At 43.5% G+C, this 23,968-nt stretch overlaps 1 protein-coding gene and 1 long non-coding RNA gene across 2 annotated transcripts; one reads left to right on the forward strand and one right to left on the reverse strand.

Moving 5' to 3' along the window:
* Positions 1-204: 204 nt before the first annotated feature.
* On the reverse strand, positions 205-5,034 carry LOC142569071 (uncharacterized). The gene is made up of 3 exons (XR_012825633.1): positions 4,908-5,034; positions 2,080-2,157; positions 205-294 (listed from the first exon to the last, which is right to left on the reverse strand). It is a non-coding gene; the product is annotated as an uncharacterized LOC142569071 (long non-coding RNA).
* Positions 5,035-6,124: 1,090 nt separating this feature from the next.
* Positions 6,125-17,189, forward strand: LOC142569068 (uncharacterized). The gene is made up of 6 exons (XM_075678577.1): positions 6,125-6,262; positions 9,013-9,090; positions 10,876-10,977; positions 11,772-11,819; positions 16,529-16,597; positions 17,185-17,189. Exons 1-6 carry the CDS (start codon positions 6,130-6,132, stop codon positions 17,187-17,189), a joined length of 435 nt encoding a protein of 144 aa, XP_075534692.1. The 5' UTR covers positions 6,125-6,129.
* The last annotated feature ends 6,779 nt before the right edge of the window (positions 17,190-23,968 follow it).

A 23,968-nucleotide genomic window follows, 5' to 3' on the forward strand; every position in this document is an offset into this window, starting at 1 on the left:
TTTTTCTTTGCACTGCAGCAAAAAGCATGGATCATTAAAATGGCAAGCATTCACCCGATGTTGTTATCTGACTGATTGTACTTAGTAAGTCCAGTAAAAAGATGCTGGCTCTCCCATAACCGAGAGTAGATGTAAGCATGAACCAGCTACCGGCAAATCAGATGGGTTGGAGTAATTACGACGATTACTCACAGCCATCTGAGGCGTGCCGGTCACTGTCGGCCTGGTCACTCAGCACGTTGCCAGCTCTTGCAGGAGGCGGCACAAAACTTGTGCCACGGAAATCATAGAACACTAGCCATGAAAAGAGCACAAGCAACCCTGTTTCAGCGCAAAAGATGACATTCAGGTGTATGGTGCACTGTATCTGCCTTTTTGAACATCGCTATTCGAAATGATAAATTAAACTTCAGTGTACAAGAAGTTACAGCTTGATAGAGTGGTATTGTGAACAAACATTAGGAAGAAATCAGAAGCAATATTTTTAAAGGGCAGTAATTAGCATATGTAATGTGGTCCTGTACAAAGGGTTGGGGACCAGAGACCGTGAGTTTAGACTGGGGCGAAACTGAGTTTCGACTGAAGCGAATTCTATCATTGTTTTGTTTCTCGAAACAGTGCGTTGGTTGTGCATTTAACTCGACCCCATCATTGAATGCCAGTGAGCCATTGCAATGTTGTTGGCTCTTGAAAAGCGCGCCACTGTTCCAGCAGTTTATTTTCCTTTTGTTTTTTCCTCGCTGTGCGTGACACCACCTAGGGACAACGCAGAGAAACTAATAGTTACAAACTGTAGTATTCTGCAAGCAGATGACAAACGAGTGAAGTAGACTTCCGGGGAGTTCACCACTTGCAGATTGGCTTCTCTCTCCGCCCCGTTCTCGCAAATTCTGCGTACTGCCACTTTGTGACGTTGCAGCGACCAAACAGAATGCGTATTGAACAAAGATCTTCGATCGCGCACTATATGTTCTCGTTTCATTCTTGCCCCATTCTCGTCTCCTTCTCATCTTGAGTGCCCGGATAACAGCTCGATTTTGGCTCAAGGTCTCTTGAAGGTCGCGGACAACGGGAGCTAACAGCATTTTATGCTTTAAAAAATGTCTACAAGGAAGCTGTTCCAAAGTGGTCAAGACAAACCCCTCATACCTTTTCCAAGGCAATGTAATAGCTAGGTGCACCTGTACATATCAACAATGAAGACAATACAGCAATTAATTCTAGGACCTGTGTGTTGCATGAATAAGATAAATACACTGCCAACAACATGCAACATTTTGTTCCATCTTGTGCGTATGTTAGACTAACATGTTCCCATGCGTCGAAGTTAAATAGTATGTCTCGCTGAATATCTGTCACATGAAGCCACACAGATGTAAATCACTTGCAATCAACTAAGAGGTCAAAAGTTTCCTGAAGTTATCATGCAAAAAAGTAAATTTTATGAAGTTATTTAGGTTAAATAAAAAGCAAATTTTTTAACATATTCTTAACAATTACAGCTTAAAGGGCCCCTCACCAAGTCCAATCGATAATTTTCTTTGTGCACTGCAAGTAGCAGGGCATCACCTAGGGAAGGGCTCACTGCCAACGTAAGCACTCTCTCCTTCTGCTATGTCTGATGCCCACAGGTGACTTTTGTTACCAGCCAACTCCCTCACTGGAGCCAAGGGACCTTGTCCCATTTACGTCACAAGCACTGCCTCCGTTTTTTTCCCCTTCCACTTTTCGCTGTGTGGCATACTACCAGTGGCAGCATTGTGCTAGGCAAAATACCAAGGTCATAAGCCATAATTGGTGACGTTGCAGGCAGTGCATCTTACATAGAGGCATTTGTGCATGTAACCTTGACTCTGTGGCTGGAAGCAGAGCTCACGTGAAAAAAAGGGCATGCAAGCTTTTCTGTGACGTTTATGCTGTTACACCGTGTAGCTTTCAATATTTTGCAGACACAGTTTCCACAGAGTGATCTATGCGTCACACATGTCTGTTCAAAATGCCTAAACCTGGTGAGGGGCCCTTTAAAGAATGCCACGTCTGGAACAGGAAAACCAAGTGAGAGAGAGCTGATGAGCAAACCTGGGGATACATCTGGCACCAAGATTTCATGAACAACCTCTTTTGCGATTGTGGCTGTCTTGGCAGTGGGAGCAATTTCTGCATGAAAAGCAATTACTGTTATAAAACACCAGCTAAGAAAATAGCATTAAAAACAAGGAAAAGCCAGACATTCTTTTGCCAATGGCTGCAAATAATGCACAACATGGTGCAGCAAAATCCTTATATGTGCTCGTGCCTGTGGACATAGCTGTGGCTAAGATGCATACGTGGCTCCTGTGCCACTCATGGTGCTTACAATAATGAAGAACAGAAGCTCCCACCTTCCAAAGCTGTATGCTCCGAACACAGATAATGAGCCCCGCAGTCATGCATTCAGTGTACACAGTATATTTTTGATAAGCCTTACATAACCTGCAATGTTGATTTAGCTGCTACATGCACATATACCACAATATTGCAAGAAGTGAGGTAATATTTGGCCAGGAACTGACAGCATGTCAGGTATAAATGATCTGCCATGAACTCAGTTTGGAAAATCAGATGCACACTATGAGCCTACCACAACTTAAAAGAGTACTGGTACAATACTTTTGCATCCTGTTTTCCATGCTTCATTAGATAACTGCTGAACTGAGAAACATAGTATGGCAAAAGAATTCCCTAAATGCACAAAGAATTGCTAATTATATCCTCTTCCAATGCTACGATCAGTTGGCCTAAGGTTTTTTTACAAGGGTTTCTCTACATGCCACGCATGTCATAGGCAATGCTCACATGGTATCACAAGCTGCTGACATACAAATGAGCCTGATGATACAGTGTTCACAAGCCACAAAATAACCGTGTTGCCGCAAGCTGGAAGCACACCACGTGGCCTATTCTTTCCACTTGTTCACATTCAACATGTAATAATAAAAGCTTGGCCCTCTACTGTCTCTTAGAATGTGCAGTGCCCTTTGCCCTCCTCCCCTTCAGTAACTTATTCCTCGTCGTCTAAAGCTTTCTCGCCTTGAAAAGCTTTCACAACTCTATAACATTGTGCTTTTACCACTGCACCAAACAACTCATCAGTGATAACACGTGCACATAACCACAATTTGCACATGTAGTGAAGCTAGGAGGAATGAAAGAATTGGAAGAGAACACCATAGGATAAAATTGCAGCCAAAAAAAGTTGACTCAACAAGTGATCTTGTCAAGACAGTTTTTACTGTCTTTCACTGCCGCACTAACTGCACTCTTCTGAAAATAAAATGAGTGTGATAGTAGCTGCACTGTTGCACAATGGCTATTAAATGTACAAGCCAGCATAAGCTACCCAAGTTGCATAAGCATGTTGCAAAGAAGTAATCACACGGCAGTTACCAAAGCCCCCAAACACATGTACAGGCACCGACAAAAGTGGTAAACTCCACACAACGGGAGCCGCAGCAACGGCAAACTGCATCGCAACGCCATCTACAGGCAGCACCTGGGATCAAGACAGCCAATCGGTGCCCTTTATTATCTGCAGGCATGTCGCTTGACTCGTTTCAATGTTTCGTGCTTCAGCTCGCCAAAATACCGAGCAACGCCGCTGCAGTATACCACTTTTGTAGGCGCCTTTATGTTGATTAAAACCTACCATAAGCCAAGCTTACAATGCCAAGTCTGCTGAGCGCAGGGTCATGCGGTAGGCCAAGAGAAAGAAAGTGAAGGGTATGGATCCAAGAATAATTGGTTTACAAAGGCCAGCTATGCAATGTGACATTTCCTCCTAGTTTATTTCCTTTCTCTGTGTAGAGGAGCCCTTGCAAACGAATGGTATGCAAATAAGCTGTACTCTATATGGTACCAATCTAAATTAATTGCATTAAAAGGTGGTATAATTCATGATTTATTGCATGTTTGAGAAACTGAGGCCTTATTATAGAGTTGCAGCTTTAAGAATAATTTTTAATAATTGTGTCAGTGCACCTTGAAGACAAAACATAGATGCTTCTGTATTATACTTGGCTCATAGATACGCACCCATTTATTGATTACCTATATGACACTCTACAGTGCATGCCTATGTAGCTGCACGTATGTTTCTTACTTGGTTTGTGTCTATTCACACTTCTTTTGATCCCCAGCTTTTACTGCTTTCATTGAATACTGAAACATGTTATCGCTGTTGCGTGGCACTTGTTAGGCATTCTCAGCTTCTGTGTTAAAAAATAATGAGCTTAAGGAGCTCACTTCAAAAAGTCATGCTACACGAACATGAGTTAAAATTGTATAAGCGCACTGAAATTGAGGACTAGCAATTGCACAGACAAGCACTAACTTTAAGGCTTTATTGGCTGGCTGCAGCAGGCATAATAAAATGCACTTTGTAAACTAGAGATCGTGTTGTGCATCATACTGCACTTTCATGCGGAAAGTTCTAGGTAGGCCATATGGAACACTGCCTAAAAGACAAACTGAGAAACCAAAGCAACAACATAAGAAAGCATGCGGTGGTTGGTTGGCTCTGTTGCAAGACATGTGGCAGTGAGCCATTGTTTAACAAAGGCTTTGATGTGCCGAGACACAGAGATGGACTCACTAGGCTGGTCATTGAAGTAGCCCGAACAGCAAGCCTAATTATAAATGCGTGAACATGCCTTCGCTTGCTTTGTCAAGAACTGTTTTTTCTCAACGCGATTTTGTGTTGGCATTGCATTTTTGTTTGCAAGTCAGCATGCTTTGAATGCCTGTATGTGCATCTGTTTCCAATAAAGTGACTCTTGAAGTCTGTGTTTGTGTGTCCACTAATTTGTTCTCGGTCATTTCCCATACCAGCAAACGTCAACACTCATCACAAACACGAGCTTGCAACTTACCAATCTTGTTGAGGAGGGCATCCGTCAGCCTTCTAGACCTCTCTCGCTCCTCTTCCAACAGCCGAGCAAGCTCCTCTTTCTCAGCTTCTATATTTTGTAGTTCTTTTTCGAGGTCCTCAATTCTTGCTTCCATCTTCTTCCACTCAATTTCATGGAAAGCTCTTTTATCTTTCTTGCTTTTAGTGTGATTTTCAACAGATTCTTTGCTCTCATCTTCAAAGTCTTGAAACTGCAATAATACATGACACCATGAACCTTGGGAGAATGACGAGACTTCTCAAGAGCAAACTATGAATAATACTTGAACTGCGCTATGAACAATACAATAACGATACGAACTATGAAGAAGTCACTTAGTTGCATGCGTATGCAAGCCAATAATTTACTACCAGAAATCAGAACCAGATATCACCAAGTTATCTCTGATTATCAGTGTTTACCAAAATCAAAGGAAATATGTGCTGCAATAAAAATCCATAAATGTGTATCAGCCAATCGACAGTGCACTTCTGGCAAACCAGGCAACACCTGTACTGGTATTAAATGAGACAGGCCAACATGAGCCAGCCATAAAGGTGCGTAAAATCTCACCCATCCACATGTTGTGGCATTACTTTTCAAAAAATGAAGCGCCAACGGTAGCGGCACACTAATAAGGAACAAAAAGACAGGAAGCGCCTTGTCCTGTCTTACCTTTCCTTCTTAGTGTGCAGTTACCGTTGGTGCTTCATTTTTTGAAAAGTAATGCCACAACATGTGGATGGGTGAGATTTTACGCACCTTTATGGCTGGCTCATGTTGGCCTGTCTCATTTAATACCAGTACAGGTGTTGCCTGGTTTGCCAGAAGTGCACTGTCGATTGGCTGATACACATTTATGGATTTTTATTGCAGCACATATTTCCTTTGATTTTGGTAAACACTGATAATCAGAGATAACTTGGTGATATCTGGTTCTGATTTCTGGTAGTAAATTATTGGCTTGCATACGCATGCAACTAAGTGACTTCTTCATAGTTCGTATCGTTATTGTATTGTTCATAGCGCAGTTCAAGTATTATTCATAGTTTGCTCTTGAGAAGTCTCGTCATTCTCCCAAGGTTCATGGTGTCATGTATTATTGCAGTTTCAAGACTTTGAAGATGAGAGCAAAGAATCTGTTGAAAATCACACTAAAAGCAAGAAAGATAAAAGAGCTTTCCATGAAATTGAGTGGAAGAAGATGGAAGCAAGAATTGAGGACCTCGAAAAAGAACTACAAAATATAGAAGCTGAGAAAGAGGAGCTTGCTCGGCTGTTGGAAGAGGAGCGAGAGAGGTCTAGAAGGCTGACGGATGCCCTCCTCAACAAGATTGGTAAGTTGCAAGCTCGTGTTTGTGATGAGTGTTGACGTTTGCTGGTATGGGAAATGACCGAGAACAAATTAGTGGACACACAAACACAGACTTCAAGAGTCACTTTATTGGAAACAGATGCACATACAGGCATTCAAAGCATGCTGACTTGCAAACAAAAATGCAATGCCAACACAAAATCGCGTTGAGAAAAAACAGTTCTTGACAAAGCAAGCGAAGGCATGTTCACGCATTTATAATTAGGCTTGCTGTTCGGGCTACTTCAATGACCAGCCTAGTGAGTCCATCTCTGTGTCTCGGCACATCAAAGCCTTTGTTAAACAATGGCTCACTGCCACATGTCTTGCAACAGAGCCAACCAACCACCGCATGCTTTCTTATGTTGTTGCTTTGGTTTCTCAGTTTGTCTTTTAGGCAGTGTTCCATATGGCCTACCTAGAACTTTCCGCATGAAAGTGCAGTATGATGCACAACACGATCTCTAGTTTACAAAGTGCATTTTATTATGCCTGCTGCAGCCAGCCAATAAAGCCTTAAAGTTAGTGCTTGTCTGTGCAATTGCTAGTCCTCAATTTCAGTGCGCTTATACAATTTTAACTCATGTTCGTGTAGCATGACTTTTTGAAGTGAGCTCCTTAAGCTCATTATTTTTTAACACAGAAGCTGAGAATGCCTAACAAGTGCCACGCAACAGCGATAACATGTTTCAGTATTCAATGAAAGCAGTAAAAGCTGGGGATCAAAAGAAGAGTGAATAGACACAAACCAAGTAAGAAACATACGTGCAGCTACATAGGCATGCACTGTAGAGTGTCATATAGGTAATCAATAAATGGGTGCGTATCTATGAGCCAAGTATAATACAGAAGCATCTATGTTTTGTCTTCAAGGTGCACTGACACAATTATTAAAAATTATTCTTAAAGCTGCAACTCTATAATAAGGCCTCAGTTTCTCAAACATGCAATAAATCATGAATTATACCACCTTTTAATGCAATTAATTTAGATTGGTACCATATAGAGTACAGCTTATTTGCATACCATTCGTTTGCAAGGGCTCCTCTACACAGAGAAAGGAAATAAACTAGGAGGAAATGTCACATTGCATAGCTGGCCTTTGTAAACCAATTATTCTTGGATCCATACCCTTCACTTTCTTTCTCTTGGCCTACCGCATGACCCTGCGCTCAGCAGACTTGGCATTGTAAGCTTGGCTTATGGTAGGTTTTAATCAACATAAAGGCGCCTACAAAAGTGGTATACTGCAGCGGCGTTGCTCGGTATTTTGGCGAGCTGAAGCACGAAACATTGAAACGAGTCAAGCGACATGCCTGCAGATAATAAAGGGCACCGATTGGCTGTCTTGATCCCAGGTGCTGCCTGTAGATGGCGTTGCGATGCAGTTTGCCGTTGCTGCGGCTCCCGTTGTGTGGAGTTTACCACTTTTGTCGGTGCCTGTACATGTGTTTGGGGGCTTTGGTAACTGCCGTGTGATTACTTCTTTGCAACATGCTTATGCAACTTGGGTAGCTTATGCTGGCTTGTACATTTAATAGCCATTGTGCAACAGTGCAGCTACTATCACACTCATTTTATTTTCAGAAGAGTGCAGTTAGTGCGGCAGTGAAAGACAGTAAAAACTGTCTTGACAAGATCACTTGTTGAGTCAACTTTTTTTGGCTGCAATTTTATCCTATGGTGTTCTCTTCCAATTCTTTCATTCCTCCTAGCTTCACTACATGTGCAAATTGTGGTTATGTGCACGTGTTATCACTGATGAGTTGTTTGGTGCAGTGGTAAAAGCACAATGTTATAGAGTTGTGAAAGCTTTTCAAGGCGAGAAAGCTTTAGACGACGAGGAATAAGTTACTGAAGGGGAGGAGGGCAAAGGGCACTGCACATTCTAAGAGACAGTAGAGGGCCAAGCTTTTATTATTACATGTTGAATGTGAACAAGTGGAAAGAATAGGCCACGTGGTGTGCTTCCAGCTTGCGGCAACACGGTTATTTTGTGGCTTGTGAACACTGTATCATCAGGCTCATTTGTATGTCAGCAGCTTGTGATACCATGTGAGCATTGCCTATGACATGCGTGACATGTAGAGAAACCCTTGTAAAAAAACCTTAGGCCAACTGATCGTAGCATTGGAAGAGGATATAATTAGCAATTCTTTGTGCATTTAGGGAATTCTTTTGCCATACTATGTTTCTCAGTTCAGCAGTTATCTAATGAAGCATGGAAAACAGGATGCAAAAGTATTGTACCAGTACTCTTTTAAGTTGTGGTAGGCTCATAGTGTGCATCTGATTTTCCAAACTGAGTTCATGGCAGATCATTTATACCTGACATGCTGTCAGTTCCTGGCCAAATATTACCTCACTTCTTGCAATATTGTGGTATATGTGCATGTAGCAGCTAAATCAACATTGCAGGTTATGTAAGGCTTATCAAAAATATACTGTGTACACTGAATGCATGACTGCGGGGCTCATTATCTGTGTTCGGAGCATACAGCTTTGGAAGGTGGGAGCTTCTGTTCTTCATTATTGTAAGCACCATGAGTGGCACAGGAGCCACGTATGCATCTTAGCCACAGCTATGTCCACAGGCACGAGCACATATAAGGATTTTGCTGCACCATGTTGTGCATTATTTGCAGCCATTGGCAAAAGAATGTCTGGCTTTTCCTTGTTTTTAATGCTATTTTCTTAGCTGGTGTTTTATAACAGTAATTGCTTTTCATGCAGAAATTGCTCCCACTGCCAAGACAGCCACAATCGCAAAAGAGGTTGTTCATGAAATCTTGGTGCCAGATGTATCCCCAGGTTTGCTCATCAGCTCTCTCTCACTTGGTTTTCCTGTTCCAGACGTGGCATTCTTTAAAGGGCCCCTCACCAGGTTTAGGCATTTTGAACAGACATGTGTGACGCATAGATCACTCTGTGGAAACTGTGTCTGCAAAATATTGAAAGCTACACGGTGTAACAGCATAAACGTCACAGAAAAGCTTGCATGCCCTTTTTTTCACGTGAGCTCTGCTTCCAGCCACAGAGTCAAGGTTACATGCACAAATGCCTCTATGTAAGATGCACTGCCTGCAACGTCACCAATTATGGCTTATGACCTTGGTATTTTGCCTAGCACAATGCTGCCACTGGTAGTATGCCACACAGCGAAAAGTGGAAGGGGAAAAAAACGGAGGCAGTGCTTGTGACGTAAATGGGACAAGGTCCCTTGGCTCCAGTGAGGGAGTTGGCTGGTAACAAAAGTCACCTGTGGGCATCAGACATAGCAGAAGGAGAGAGTGCTTACGTTGGCAGTGAGCCCTTCCCTAGGTGATGCCCTGCTACTTGCAGTGCACAAAGAAAATTATCGATTGGACTTGGTGAGGGGCCCTTTAAGCTGTAATTGTTAAGAATATGTTAAAAAATTTGCTTTTTATTTAACCTAAATAACTTCATAAAATTTACTTTTTTGCATGATAACTTCAGGAAACTTTTGACCTCTTAGTTGATTGCAAGTGATTTACATCTGTGTGGCTTCATGTGACAGATATTCAGCGAGACATACTATTTAACTTCGACGCATGGGAACATGTTAGTCTAACATACGCACAAGATGGAACAAAATGTTGCATGTTGTTGGCAGTGTATTTATCTTATTCATGCAACACACAGGTCCTAGAATTAATTGCTATATTGTCTTCATTGTTGATATGTACAGGTGCACCTAGCTATTACATTGCCTTGGAAAAGGTATGAGGGGTTTGTCTTGACCACTTTGGAACAGCTTCCTTGTAGACATTTTTTAAAGCATAAAATGCTGTTAGCTCCCGTTGTCCGCGACCTTCAAGAGACCTTGAGCCAAAATCGAGCTGTTATCCGGGCACTCAAGATGAGAAGGAGGCGAGAATGGGGCAAGAATGAAACGAGAACATATAGTGCGCGATCGAAGATCTTTGTTCAATACGCATTCTGTTTGGTCGCTGCAACGTCACAAAGTGGCAGTACGCAGAATTTGCGAGAACGGGGCGGAGAGAGAAGCCAATCTGCAAGTGGTGAACTCCCCGGAAGTCTACTTCACTCGTTTGTCATCTGCTTGCAGAATACTACAGTTTGTAACTATTAGTTTCTCTGCGTTGTCCCTAGGTGGTGTCACGCACAGCGAGGAAAAAACAAAAGGAAAATAAACTGCTGGAACAGTGGCGCGCTTTTCAAGAGCCAACAACATTGCAATGGCTCACTGGCATTCAATGATGGGGTCGAGTTAAATGCACAACCAACGCACTGTTTCGAGAAACAAAACAATGATAGAATTCGCTTCAGTCGAAACTCAGTTTCGCCCCAGTCTAAACTCACGGTCTCTGGTCCCCAACCCTTTGTACAGGACCACATTACATATGCTAATTACTGCCCTTTAAAAATATTGCTTCTGATTTCTTCCTAATGTTTGTTCACAATACCACTCTATCAAGCTGTAACTTCTTGTACACTGAAGTTTAATTTATCATTTCGAATAGCGATGTTCAAAAAGGCAGATACAGTGCACCATACACCTGAATGTCATCTTTTGCGCTGAAACAGGGTTGCTTGTGCTCTTTTCATGGCTAGTGTTCTATGATTTCCGTGGCACAAGTTTTGTGCCGCCTCCTGCAAGAGCTGGCAACGTGCTGAGTGACCAGGCCGACAGTGACCGGCACGCCTCAGATGGCTGTGAGTAATCGTCGTAATTACTCCAACCCATCTGATTTGCCGGTAGCTGGTTCATGCTTACATCTACTCTCGGTTATGGGAGAGCCAGCATCTTTTTACTGGACTTACTAAGTACAATCAGTCAGATAACAACATCGGGTGAATGCTTGCCATTTTAATGATCCATGCTTTTTGCTGCAGTGCAAAGAAAAATCTAGTGTAGGTGCACGCACACTTAATTGGTGCCATCACAACATTTGTCTGCTGGGCTGTTCTCTGAAGTGGATGCTACCCCTGTAGTTATAGTCATTCGTCTCCTTGCTTTTTCTACATTGTCCATTACAAAACACTGGACCAACTTGCAAAGTTTTAGCCTACTGCCACAAATGTTTGGTGACAGCTGCATGCCAGTAAGTGAATTTGCAGCATTTCATATACTTGCACAAAATGTTTAACCTTTCCATGCCTATGCGAAAGCTCCACGTGAGTTTGGAACAAAGCAGTTATCATCGCGCAGCACTCGCTTGTTGTCAATTGTTTGGCTGATTGTACAGAAATGTGTGCATTGCTGCAAATAACTAATGTAATGATGACTTCCAAGGGTGTTAGAGTGATTTGTGAATATTTACTTAATTAAGTCAATTACAGATGATAGTTCCTCTGGCAGCATCCTTTGTAATGCTTCAAGCACCCCTAGTAGAAGTCTTTAAGACTTTTTTTGCAGGATTTGCTTTGTTTTGTTCTTTTTCGTCCAGATAAAAATCATGCAGGAGGTACAGTAGAATGTTTCTCATACTGCTATATTTTTGTTTTAGGTGGTCCACCGCAGTCATACGAAGTGTTGGCGGAGGGTTCAGTGGAAGGCAAGTGAACCCTTGTAATACTCATTACGAGTGTGTCTTTACACACTTCTTATGGTATTTGTGAAGTTTCATTCCATGGCATATGTGTATACATTTTGTTTATGAAATGTTAAATGGTCTGCACTATATTTTTGTTTGTCAGCTGTGAACTGGGGTTATACAACTAGCCCTTTTGCACCTCTGACTAGGAAAGAAGGCCATTTTAAATCAAAACACTATCTTTTGGAGACTGCTGACAAATTTCACACTATGTTGAACCAGCACAACACTGTCCATAATCAGTATTCCTTGCTTTCAGTTCTTGTTCTCCAGAAAGTATGCCATACTTCTCTCTTCATTTCATCTTACACCAAACGTACAGAACCCTAATTATAATCATTGTAAAATGTACAGGGTCGTCCACTCTTGGTATGAACACGGCGCAGCGTGGCTGTGCTGCGCAAAGCGTCAGCGTGCACCACTTGGCCGCGCATCAAAACTAAGTGGAGCATGTGCACAGGGGCTTGGAGGTGGGGCATTGCGTCGTCTGCTGAAGCGAGGGAGCTTACCATGCTTTAGCATACTACACAGGACATGAAGCCCTACCTCCAAGCCCCTGTGCACCTGCGTCGCTTTGCTTCGATGGGCGGCTAAGCCGTTCGTGCTGGCGCTCCGTGGCGCACGGCCATGCTACGCTGTGTGCGTGCTAAGAATGGATGACCCTGTGCATTGCTCAAATCGTCATTGAAATATATTTAAAGCACATAAAATGCTGCGACCATAACTTGCCCATGTTTGTTCCATTTGGCAGTTTCTAGCATGTGTCAATCAGTTATTCAGCTGGACAAGAACCTTCTCTGGCCTAACAATGACGTGACGCTTGCAGTTCCCTCGAAAAGAATTTGCATGATAGTGGAAATTCTTTCTGCAGAGTCATGCTCTATAAACTTGCAGGCTTCCCCAGAACTGATTTACCACATTCATTTACCTAGTGTATTGGGAACAGGAATATCAAAAAGTACTACAAGTTGAAGTCTGTTGCCATATTAAAGTAATTCCTACATATATAATTTATTTTGTGGGTATGTTGCTTAGGCAATGTTCTTTTTATTATCTTTCTGTAAACTGATCTGCTGAAGTACTCCTAAGTTGCATTGGGAAGTTGCACTGCCTTTCAAATTTAATAAGATTGGACATTTTACAGTACTGCAATAGAAATGTGCTATTAACAGTAAATATAATGCTGCACTGCATGCATTGCTGTGAACACATTTCTTCTCATTTTGCTTTACAGTCCACTGGCATAATTGACAATTTGCAATAAGCAAAGACATACATCTTTCAGAATATTTAAATATTCGATATAATGACCACATTTGTGTGCATCCTGCAGTTTGTTATAAGTGTGTCTAAAGTATGTGCATACTTCAAGTGCAAATAAATAGGGACAGAAGAAAGGAAAACCACATAGGACAAGTGCTCATCCCGTCTGTTCTTCCTTTCTTCCCCGCGCCCTGTTTTTTTGCGCTTGAAGTCAAATATGCATTCTCACAAACTTGCCTAAATTTCCGCTTTGATTGGCTAATTTGTGTACTGATTGGTTAGATATGTGTGCTGTGCAATAACCAGCACCCAAGAAAGACTAATTTCTTATACTTATGTCTGAAGTTGCCAACCACACATTGCACGCAAGCTTGAGTCTGCGTGCCTTCGCATACTCAAGCTGCGTGCAGCTTGAGTATGCGTAGATAATGCGGAATAGCTCGTATGTGTTGAAGGCTGGTGCGAGCGCGGAGATCTGTTGCAGGGGAATTATAGTGCTCGGACTGCCTTAAATTGCCATATTAGCCAAGCACCTTGCTAAAATCAATTCTCAGGGAGGCTGATTACCGTATTATGTGGAATATAGGTTAGGGCGAAATATTGGTCGACCCCCTTGCATTGAAGCGAAGAAGTCAACATAAAAACTATAAGGCACAAGACTTCGTTTATTTACTGGCGCCGTCAGACCAGTCATCTGCTTATTCATTCGAGCTGTCTGAACTCTCGTCTGAAGACTGCTTCTCACTGGCTACGACCCACAACATGTCTTCCTTGGTGCCATCCAAGGAGTTGCTAATGCAACACCTCTTCAATGCCCGCACCACCGTATCGTCGGGCAGCGAGCGCCAAGCCTGCAACACTCATGTGGCCACAGTGGCGAGAGCCGGCTGGTTGGGGTCGTCGCGTTGGCGCCGGCCATCTACTGATTATACTGTTCACGAACACGGTCTTTAAAGGGCATGTTAAGCACGACGTCCATTGGCTGAAGTGCTGATGTCATACCTCCCGGAAGGACGGCGAACTCTGTCCTCCCGTCGCGGAGTGCCTGCTTCACACCTGTGATCAAGTGCTTTCGAAAGGCAACCAAGACGAGCATGCTCGGACACCACAGGAGTGCACCGGGTCGCCGATTCCAGAGGGTCTTGATCCAATTGATCATGAGGGCCTCGTCCATATAGCCCTTTTCGCTCACGCAAATGACAACATCCCGTGGGAAAACCTCTTTCGGGAGCGTCTTCCTCTTGAAGATTATGTATGGGGGCAGCTTTCTGCCGTCTGCATCACACACGAGCATCACCGTGAAGCGCGAATGCTCATTCCTCGTTGAAAGAAGCTTGACTTCCTTCGCGCCGTGTTTGCACATTGTGGTGGACGACGGCATGTCGAACCGCACTGCCGTTTCATCAGCGTTGCCGATCTGTCCCTATGCTGCTGCCAGAGACAGATAACATACTGCTGGAATTCCACCAGCTTGTCCTCATATGCCTCCGCATCTTCTGGCAGATGGATGTGCACCGTCGAAGTGCGAATTCCTTGCGTCGCGTGAAGCGACGAACCCAATAAATGGAGCCTTTGAATTGTTCCTTGGACAGTCCGGATTCTCGAGTGAACTCGATAGCTTTGATGCGGATGAGTTCTGCTGTCACTGTCAAGGATCTGGCACGATGCTCACGGATGAAATCTGCCCCCTTGCCTTCAAGCTCCAGGTGCACCGCGTGACACCCGCGATAGGACATCTTCCACACATTGCAGGCAGACAGCTTGACTTTCTGCGTTCACCAGTACTGGATGCTTTTTTCCAAAATGCCAAAGTGCCGCTGGGCGGACATGCTCCCATGCATTTCAGCATATTCGATCACTTTCTTTTAATATGCTGTGGTGATCTGACGTCAAGTACTAGTACTTATTTTGTGGGTTGTCGGCAAATTAGCTATGCTAGGAACGATTGCCGCACAAAAAGGGAAGATGGTGTCGATCCAATTGCATAGGCCGCGTCAACGTTGGGCCTCATCGGTCACCATGGAGGCGATAAAAATGTGGATGCTGGAAAGTCTGCGCTTCTACATGTTTCCAGATGACTATTCAGGTTGTGCCAAGGGCCGGTATATATATATATAAGTCAAGGGGTGACCTTTGAGTAATATTTTTTTTGGAAAAAACGTCGACTTATATTTCGCACTATACGGTAATGTTCATGTGAGGAAGTGCTTTTTCTTTCTTCTTCGCATGGACTTTACATCCCTAAATTTAAAACAGTTACTTTGATAAATATTTAAGAATTTTGAAGCACTGTCGATAGCAATATGAAATGATGCCTGCTGAGACATGTATGTGAGAGCAGGCGCTGGCTCACGTTTATTGTAGATGCAAACCGCCATTCCTTGTGAGGCGTGGCAGGCACAAGGCACGTAGACTCGAGTTTGTGTGCATCGGCAAATAAGGCTGCCTTTTCTGTACTCCCGCTGTGTTTGTTCCATTATCGCCTTGATGAAGCATTCAAATTTGATAAGTATCTAGAATTCAGTATGATTCTCAATGTAAAAAAAAATGTAGCTGTATTAAGTTGTCACTGCATCCAAATTTGCCCTACAAACTGCTGCCCTCAAGGTTCTAAACAAATTTCATGAATTTTTGATAAGTTTTCTGAAATGCATTATTCACAGCAAAGTATGTCTGCCTCATCTAGAAACTCCACAAAAGTAGTGTGTCGCTACACTCATGCACTTTTTATAAACAAAATGTTATGGTTTAAAGAGAACTTTATATATATGCTACACCCCCAGTTATCCTTGACAATTACTTTTATGACTTCATTGCAGTAGTGAAAAGTAGTTGTGTATGTGTTGTTGATAGTATAACGGGGAAATTGTCATCCACCCGACTGTAGTATGAAGCTACAAAGGAAATGCGTACGAGCTTCTCTAAACAGAGCTTTGCAGTTGAAAAATTCGTCCTTGTCCGGGATTTTCTTCAACTGCAAAGCTTTCTTTCTGAGAAACTCGTATGGGTTTCCTTTATAGCTTCATGCTACAGTCAGGTCGATGACATAGCAGATCACGGTCAAGCATGCACAAACAAGGACAAAGTGAGGAGTAGAAAACACAAGCGCTTGTGTTGTCTACCCCTCACTTTGTCCTTGTTTGTGCGTGCCTCACCGTGATCTGCTATGTGCAACCAGCTAGCCCTAAAGTCGTTGCTCTTGACATTGACATTTCTTCATCTTGTAGACTTTCCTCCAACTTGCAGGCTTCCCTAGAACTACTTTGCCGCACTCATTTACATGGTGCTTTGTGAAGTTCATTAAAGATGTGTTCAGACAATTGCATGATGTTTTGCTGGCATAGTTATGCAAAAAGTACAAATTGCTTATGAAACTAGAAATTGTGATGCAATATTGTGATTTTCAGGTGCCAGTTTCAGCCATGCACTGGAAGATGAGCTTCTGGACCTGGGGAGGACAGACCAGGCTGATACTGGTATGTGGAATAACTTGCTTAAACTGTGTTTGAATGATCGTTATGGTAGAAAATTCAACATATCTCATCTAGGAGGAGGAGAAAGTTATTTTGTTTTTTACCAGCTGCTTCAAACTTTGCCAGTTTTCTGCAGATGCATCCTTTGAGCCGCAGTTAACATAAAAATGGTTTCACCTGCATTACTAAATTACTCTTCCACAATACCAAAAAGGCCCTCGGTTACTTCCAGAAGACGGCTTAATTTTGATAGGACAGAAAATGTGCAAAAGAGAAGGTGAGCGATGATGCCTTAAAGTTCCTGCACCAGAGTGTCTGCTAAGCCCAATGGTTAATTGTTTGTGGGTAAAAATCGGCTACATTGTGTTTTAAAGGAGCCAAGCATTGAAAATGGCAAGCTTGTGGCACTTAGGCAACGAAGCCCAAATATGAAAAACAAGAATGTATGCTTCGAAATTAATGATGTCACACTGACATTCTGCCAGTCTGGAGGCAGCATGAAATCCGAAAACTAGAACTTTGACCTTAATTTTTCAACTAATATTCCACCTATTGCATAATTAGTGTCCCATTAATGCATGTTTATCTAGGGTAACCTGTTTGCTGCTTTAATTGTGCTTCACATTTGCTTCAATATTGCTGACTTTTTCTTGTGGGACATTCAGTGACAATATTATTTGCCTCTTCAGATGACAGTTCTCTTGCTGCATCAAGCTCGGCACCGCAAGAGCCCAAGCTGTTTGAAGTGGTAGATGGGAATGTAAGTTTGACTTGGACACTTCCTTTATGCTGTGCTTTGGTTTTTTATATTTGTTTCATATTTTTAATAATTGCCTAGTAGTAAGTGCTATGGCATTGTTATTTGTTTTATGTATGAGGAGCAATGCATGTCACCTTTTTCGAGTTAGTACTTTCTAAGCTTTGCTTAGATGTACATTTGTGCCTGATGCTCACTGTGGTTATATTTCTATTTTTTACTGACATTTTTGTTCATTGTGTTTTAGCTGGCCAGTTGTCTTGTGTAAGCACTCTGCATGTTTCTCAAGGTGCATTGAACAGCAAATTCATGCACACTGAGCAAATTTTCTTGCAAAGTAAACATGAAACTAACGCACTTACATTTGTTACTGGTCTAGTCAGTTCATACTGTATTACGGACCATAAGAACTATGGCCAGTTAGCGCAAATCGACATAAAAATAAGGGGAGGAAGAGGCAAGGTAAGCGCTAACTCTCAAGTGTTTATTGGGGACACAGGTACATTAAATGTATACCAAGAACCTGCGAACATGCATTTACAAGCACGCTTTACAGCACCCACATAATATTTTTTTCAATAAACTGACTCTCCAAGAGAAAGAAAGTAACTGATGTGTTGCTGATACATGAAGCCCCAAGTTTCCTGATGTGAAAACCTTCTGTTAATTCACCTACAGCTGCATCCTTACTTCGACCTATAATCCTGATCTGGTCTAGCCATGGCTCACACTGATGTGCTTGGCAGCGGGCAGGCAAATGCGTCCTGTCTAAATTTACTCTTCAAAGACAGCTCGTGTTCCCATGCAGGCTCGTTTACGTAGCGCCAGTCTGGCAGACGTTGCTCTTACTGCAAGGTAGTGGTATTCTGTACAGCAGGAGCTTGATGTGGGTGAGCTGGTGTAACATTTGAAGAAAAACAGCTCTAGAGAGATGAGGACGAAAAGAAGAACATTTACAATGGACAGGCACTAAACTTCCAACTGAATACATGTTCTTTTCGTCTTTTCGTCGGTCTTTGAAGAGTAAATTTAGGCAGGACGCATTTGCCTGCCCGCTGCCAAGCACATCAGTGTGAGCCATGGCTAGACCAGATCAGGATTATAGGTCGAAGTAAGGATGCAGCTGTAGGTGAATTAACAGAAGCTTTTCACATCAGGAAACTTGGGGCTTCGTGTATCAGCAACACATCAGTTACTTCTTTGTCTTGGACAGTCAGTTTATTGAAAAAATATTATGTGGGTGCTGTAAAGCGTGCTTGTAAATGCATGTTCGTAGGTTCTTGGTATACATTTAATGTACCTGTGTCCCCAATAAACACTTGAAAGTTAGCGCTTACCTTGCCTCTTCCTCCCCTTATATTTATGTCGATTTGCGCTAACTGGCAATAGTTCTTATGGTCCATGATACAAAGTAACTCACAGCTGATATTAATTTTTTTCTAGCACTTAAAATTAATATAGAAACTATGCACAGCACACTTGCCATATTGTTATCAAAACTACCATACAGAAATCATGATTAGTAGTGCAACAACCTGAAAACGTGTTTAGAAAACATTTTTTATTGGGACCCTTCACGGTGGCTCATGGCTAATGGGGGTGTTCTGCTCTTGATCATGAGGCTGCAGGTTCTGTACCTGAGTAGTGGCAGCTGCATTCTGAGGAAGATATCTAAATGCAAATAGAAGCGTTTGCTAACATAGGAGAACCGCAGGTGATAAGAATTCATTTCGCCCTCACTGCAGCATTCCTCATCACTCATAGTGTTGCTTTGGAACAATAAAAGCCCGCAACTTAAATTTTTGCCAATAAGCAAAAATAATTAAGTCTGTCAATGAGAGATTATCACCCTGCTGTGTTTTCCCTTGTTATTGCCAGACTGAAAAATTTTACAATGTGCTTTGTTTTCATACTTTTTCATGCTTGTAGGTACACCTTGGGCCAGGCTTAACTATGCCTGAAAACAAACTGTCATTCATTATGAAGGCTGGCCACGAGATGAAAGTGGCCAGGGAAATGGCGCGTTTTTTTTTGGACGGTCAGTGAGCTGAAGATTCGCTCATTGACCGGCCATTCTAGCTGGAAAAATTCTGACACCGGAAAGCAGCAGGCGACGCCTGATAAGGTGACTGCCATAATGAGCAAGTAACACTGCACAAATTCATGCCCCCTTTTAGTGTCTGCAGTATCTATGAACGTGTGCTTTACAATAGCTGGAACAGTTATATACGGTTTGCATACTGGTTATATGATGGTTTTATTAGCAAATGCAACCATGCTTTCGCAGCCAAAGAGTGTGCTTGCACAGTGTATTACAAAAGTGTGTTTTTTGCAGAAGCTTGCAGAATTTGCAAACTGCTACGTACATTTTCTGAATTATGTCCAATGGTTGAGCTCACTGCTGGTATTGCATAAGCGACAATACGGGTTCGAACATCTTTGCATGCATAATGTGACGGTTTGGTGAAAGTAGCCTTATATAGGGACATTAATTTGTTGCATAATTCCTTTTACAAAGGCTGTTTGCATGTAGACTTCAATACAGTTACTTGATCGTCATGTGTGTTTTAAATGTAATCTGGTGCATACATTTTTCAGATGTAGTGGAAAAGCTGATCGCAGAAACTCCCAGCGACATCCACGGAGGCAAGCGGCGGGCGCAAGCTCGGAAAGCGATCCGTGATTTGTTTGCAGAGAGCGCTCGAATAGGCCAGCGCTCAAAAACTGTGGCTTGAAGCGGCCTATTTTAATCTTTTTATCAAATAAATAACTTCCTCAGAAATTGATGTCATTTCTCATACATTGTCATGATGCGGGTGCAAGCCATGTGCCTTTGCTAAAATGCCATGGCTGAGCACACCAACGTCCCAGTGTGCTGGCGTCCCAGTGTGCGGGCGTCCCAGTGTGGCGGCGTCCCAGTGTGCCGGCGTCCCAGTGTGCTGGCGTCCCAGTGCGCTGGCATCCCAGTGCGCTGGCATCCCAGTGTGCCAGTGTCCCAGTGTGCTGGCGTCCCAGTGTGCCGGCATCCCAGTGCGCTGGCATCCCAGTACCCCAGTGTGCCAGTGTCCCAGCATGCCAGCATTTACTGGGCCCATAATCAGGCGCACTGGGTCCCAGTGCACTGGAATTAGCAATAGGGATGGATCTTTTGGTAGACGCGGACGTTGTTTTCTGCAAAACCACACGATATGCATGCAAATGGTGCTTCTGGCAGAACGCGCACGTGGATTTCTACCAAACGACGTAAAAAACTTGCCGATGCTGCTCTTTTTAGCACCCGTACATGGATTTGTGCCAAAACGCGTTTTAAGAATGCGCATGCATCTTTTCGTAGACGCGGACGTTGTTTTCTGCAAAACCACACGATATGCATGCAAATGGTGCTTTTGGCAGAACGCGCACGTGGATTTCTACCAAACGACGTGAAGAGCATGCCGATGCTGCTCTTTTAAGCACCCGCACATGGATTTGTGCCAAAACGCGTTTTAAGCATGCACATGCATCTTTTGGTAGACGCGGACGTTGTTTTCTGCAAAACCCCACGATATGCATGCAAATGGTGCTTTTGGCAGAACGCGCTTGGATTTCTACCAAACGATGTGAAAAGCATGCCGAAGCTGCTCTTTTTAGCACCCTTACGTGCATTTGTGCCAAAACGCGTTTTAAGCATGCACATGCATCTTTTGGTAGACGCGGTCGTTGTTTTCTGCAAAACCACACGATATGCATGCAAATGGTGCTTTTGGCAGAACGCGCACGTGGATTTCTACCAAACGACGTGAAAAGCATGCCAATGCTGCTCTTTTTAGCACCGGCACGTGGATTTATGCCAAAACGCGTTTTAAGCATGCGCATGGATCTTTTGGTAGACGCGGACGTTGTTTTCTGCAAAACCACACGATATGCATGCAAATGGTGCTTTTGGCAGAACGCGCACGCTGATTTCTACCAAACGAGGTGAAAAGCATGCCGATGCTGCTCTTTTAAGCACCCGCACATGGATTTGCGCCAAAACGCGTTTTAAGCATGCACATGCATCTTTTGGTAGACGCGGACGTTGTTTTCTGCAAAACCACACGATATGCATGCAAATGGTGCTTTTGGCAGAACGCGCACGTGGATTTCTACCAAACGACGTGAAAAGCATGCCGATGCTGCTCTTTTGGGCACCCGCACATGGATGTGTGCCAAAACGCGTTTTAAGCATGCACATGCATCTTTTGGTAGACGCGGACGTTCTTTTCTGCAAAACCACACCATATGCATGCAAATGGTGCTTTTGGCAGAACGCGCGCGTGGATTTCTACCAAACGACGTGAAAAGCATGCCGAAGCTGCTATTTTTAGCACCCGCACATGGATTTGTGCCAAAACGCGTTTTAAGCATGCACATGCATCTTTTGGTAGACACGGACGTTGTTTTCTGCAAAACCACACGATATGCATGCAAATGGTGCTTTTGGCAGAACGCGCGCGTGGATTTCTACCCAACGACGTGAAAAGCATGCCGATGCTGCTCTTTTTTGCACCCGCACATGGATTTGTGCCAAAAGGCGTTTTAAGCATGCACATGCATCTTTTGGTAGACGCGGACGTTGTTTTCTGCAAAACCACACGATATGCATGCAAATGGTGCTTTTGGCAGAACGCGCGCGTGGATTTCTACCAAACGACGTGAAAAGCATGCCGAAGCTGCTCTTTTTAGCACCCGCACATGGATTTGTGCCAAAACGCGTTTTAAGCATGCACATGAATCTTTTGTTAGACACGGACGTTGTTTTCTGCAAAACCACACGATATGCATGCAAATGGAGCTTTTGGCAGAACGCGCGCGTGGATTTCTACCAAACGACGTGAAAAGCATGCCGATGCTGCTCTTTTTAGCACCCGCACATGGATTTGTGCCAAAACGCGTTTTAAGCATGCACATGCATCTTTTGCTAGAAGCGGACGTTGTTTTCTGCAAAACCACACGATATGCATGCAAATGGTGCTTTTGGCAGAACGCGCACGTGGATTTCTACCAAACGACGTGAAAAGCATGCCAATGCTGCTCTTTTTAGCACCGGCACGTGGATTTGTGCCAAAACGCGTTTTAAGCATGCGCATGGATCTTTTGGTAGACGCGGACGTTGTTTTTCTGCAAAACCACACGATATGCATGCAAATGGTGCTTTTGGCAGAACGCGCACGTTGATTTCTACCAAACGACGTGAAAAGCATGCCGATGCTGCTCTTTTAAGCACCCGCACATGGATTTGTGCCAAAACGCATTTTAAGCATGCACATGCATCTTTTGGTAGACGCGGACGTTGTTTTCTGCAAAACCACACGATATGCATGCAAATGGTGCTTTTGGCAGAACGCGCGCGTGGATTTCTACCAAACGACGTGAAAAGCATGCCGAAGCTGCTCTTTTTAGCACCCGCACAGGGATTTGTGCCAAAGCGCGTTTTAAGCATGCGCATGGATCTTTTGGTAGATGCGGACGTTGTTTCTGCAAAACCACACGATATGCATGCAAATGGTGCTTTTGGCAGAACGCGCACGTGGATTTCTACCAAACGACGTAAAAAACATGCCGATGCTGCTCTTTTTAGCACCCGTACATGGATTTGTGCCAAAACGCGTTTTAAGCATGCACATGCATCTTTTGGTAGACGCGGACGTTGTTTTCTGCAAAACCACACGATATGCATGCAAATGGTGCTTTTGGCAGAACGCGCACGTGGATTTCTACCAAACGACGTGAAAAGCATGCCGATACTGCTCTTTTGGGCACCCGCACATGGATGTGTGCCAAAACGCGTTTTAAGCATGCACATGCATCTTTTGGTAGACGCGGACGTTCTTTTCTGCAAAACCACACGATATGCATGCAAATGGTGCTTTTGGAAGAACGCGCGCGTGGATTTCTACCAAACGACGTGAAAAGCATGCCGAAGCTGCTCTTTTTAGCACCCGCACATGGATTTGTGCCAAAACGCGTTTTAAGCATGCACATGCATCTTTTGGTAGACACGGACGTTGTTTTCTGCAAAACCACACGATATGCATGCAAATGGTGCTTTTGGCAGAACGCGCGCGTGGATTTCTACCAAACGACGTGAAAAGCATGCCGAAGCTGCTATTTTTAGCACCCGCACATGGATTTGTGCCAAAAGGCGTTTTAAGCATGCACATGCATCTTTTGGTAGACGCGGACGTTGTTTTCTGCAAAACCACACGATATGCATGCAAATGGTGCTTTTGGCAGAACGCGCGCGTGGATTTCTACCAAACGACGTGAAAAGCATGCCGAAGCTGCTCTTTTTAGCACCGCACATGGATTTGTGCCAAAACGCGTTTTAAGCATGCACATGAATCTTTTGTTAGACACGGACGTTGTTTTCTGCAAAACCACACGATATGCATGCAAATGGAGCTTTTGGCAGAACGCGCGCGTGGATTTCTACCAAACGACGTGAAAAGCATGCCGATGCTGCTCTTTTTAGCACCCGCACATGGATTTGTGCCAAAACGCGTTTTAAGCATGCACATGCATCTTTTGCTAGAAGCGGACGTTCTTTTCTGCAAAACCACACGATATGCATGCAAATGGTGCTTTTGGCAGAACGA

This window comes from Dermacentor variabilis, unplaced genomic scaffold (assembly GCF_050947875.1).
Source record: "Dermacentor variabilis isolate Ectoservices unplaced genomic scaffold, ASM5094787v1 scaffold_55, whole genome shotgun sequence".
NCBI classification, from domain to species: domain Eukaryota; kingdom Metazoa; phylum Arthropoda; class Arachnida; order Ixodida; family Ixodidae; genus Dermacentor; species Dermacentor variabilis.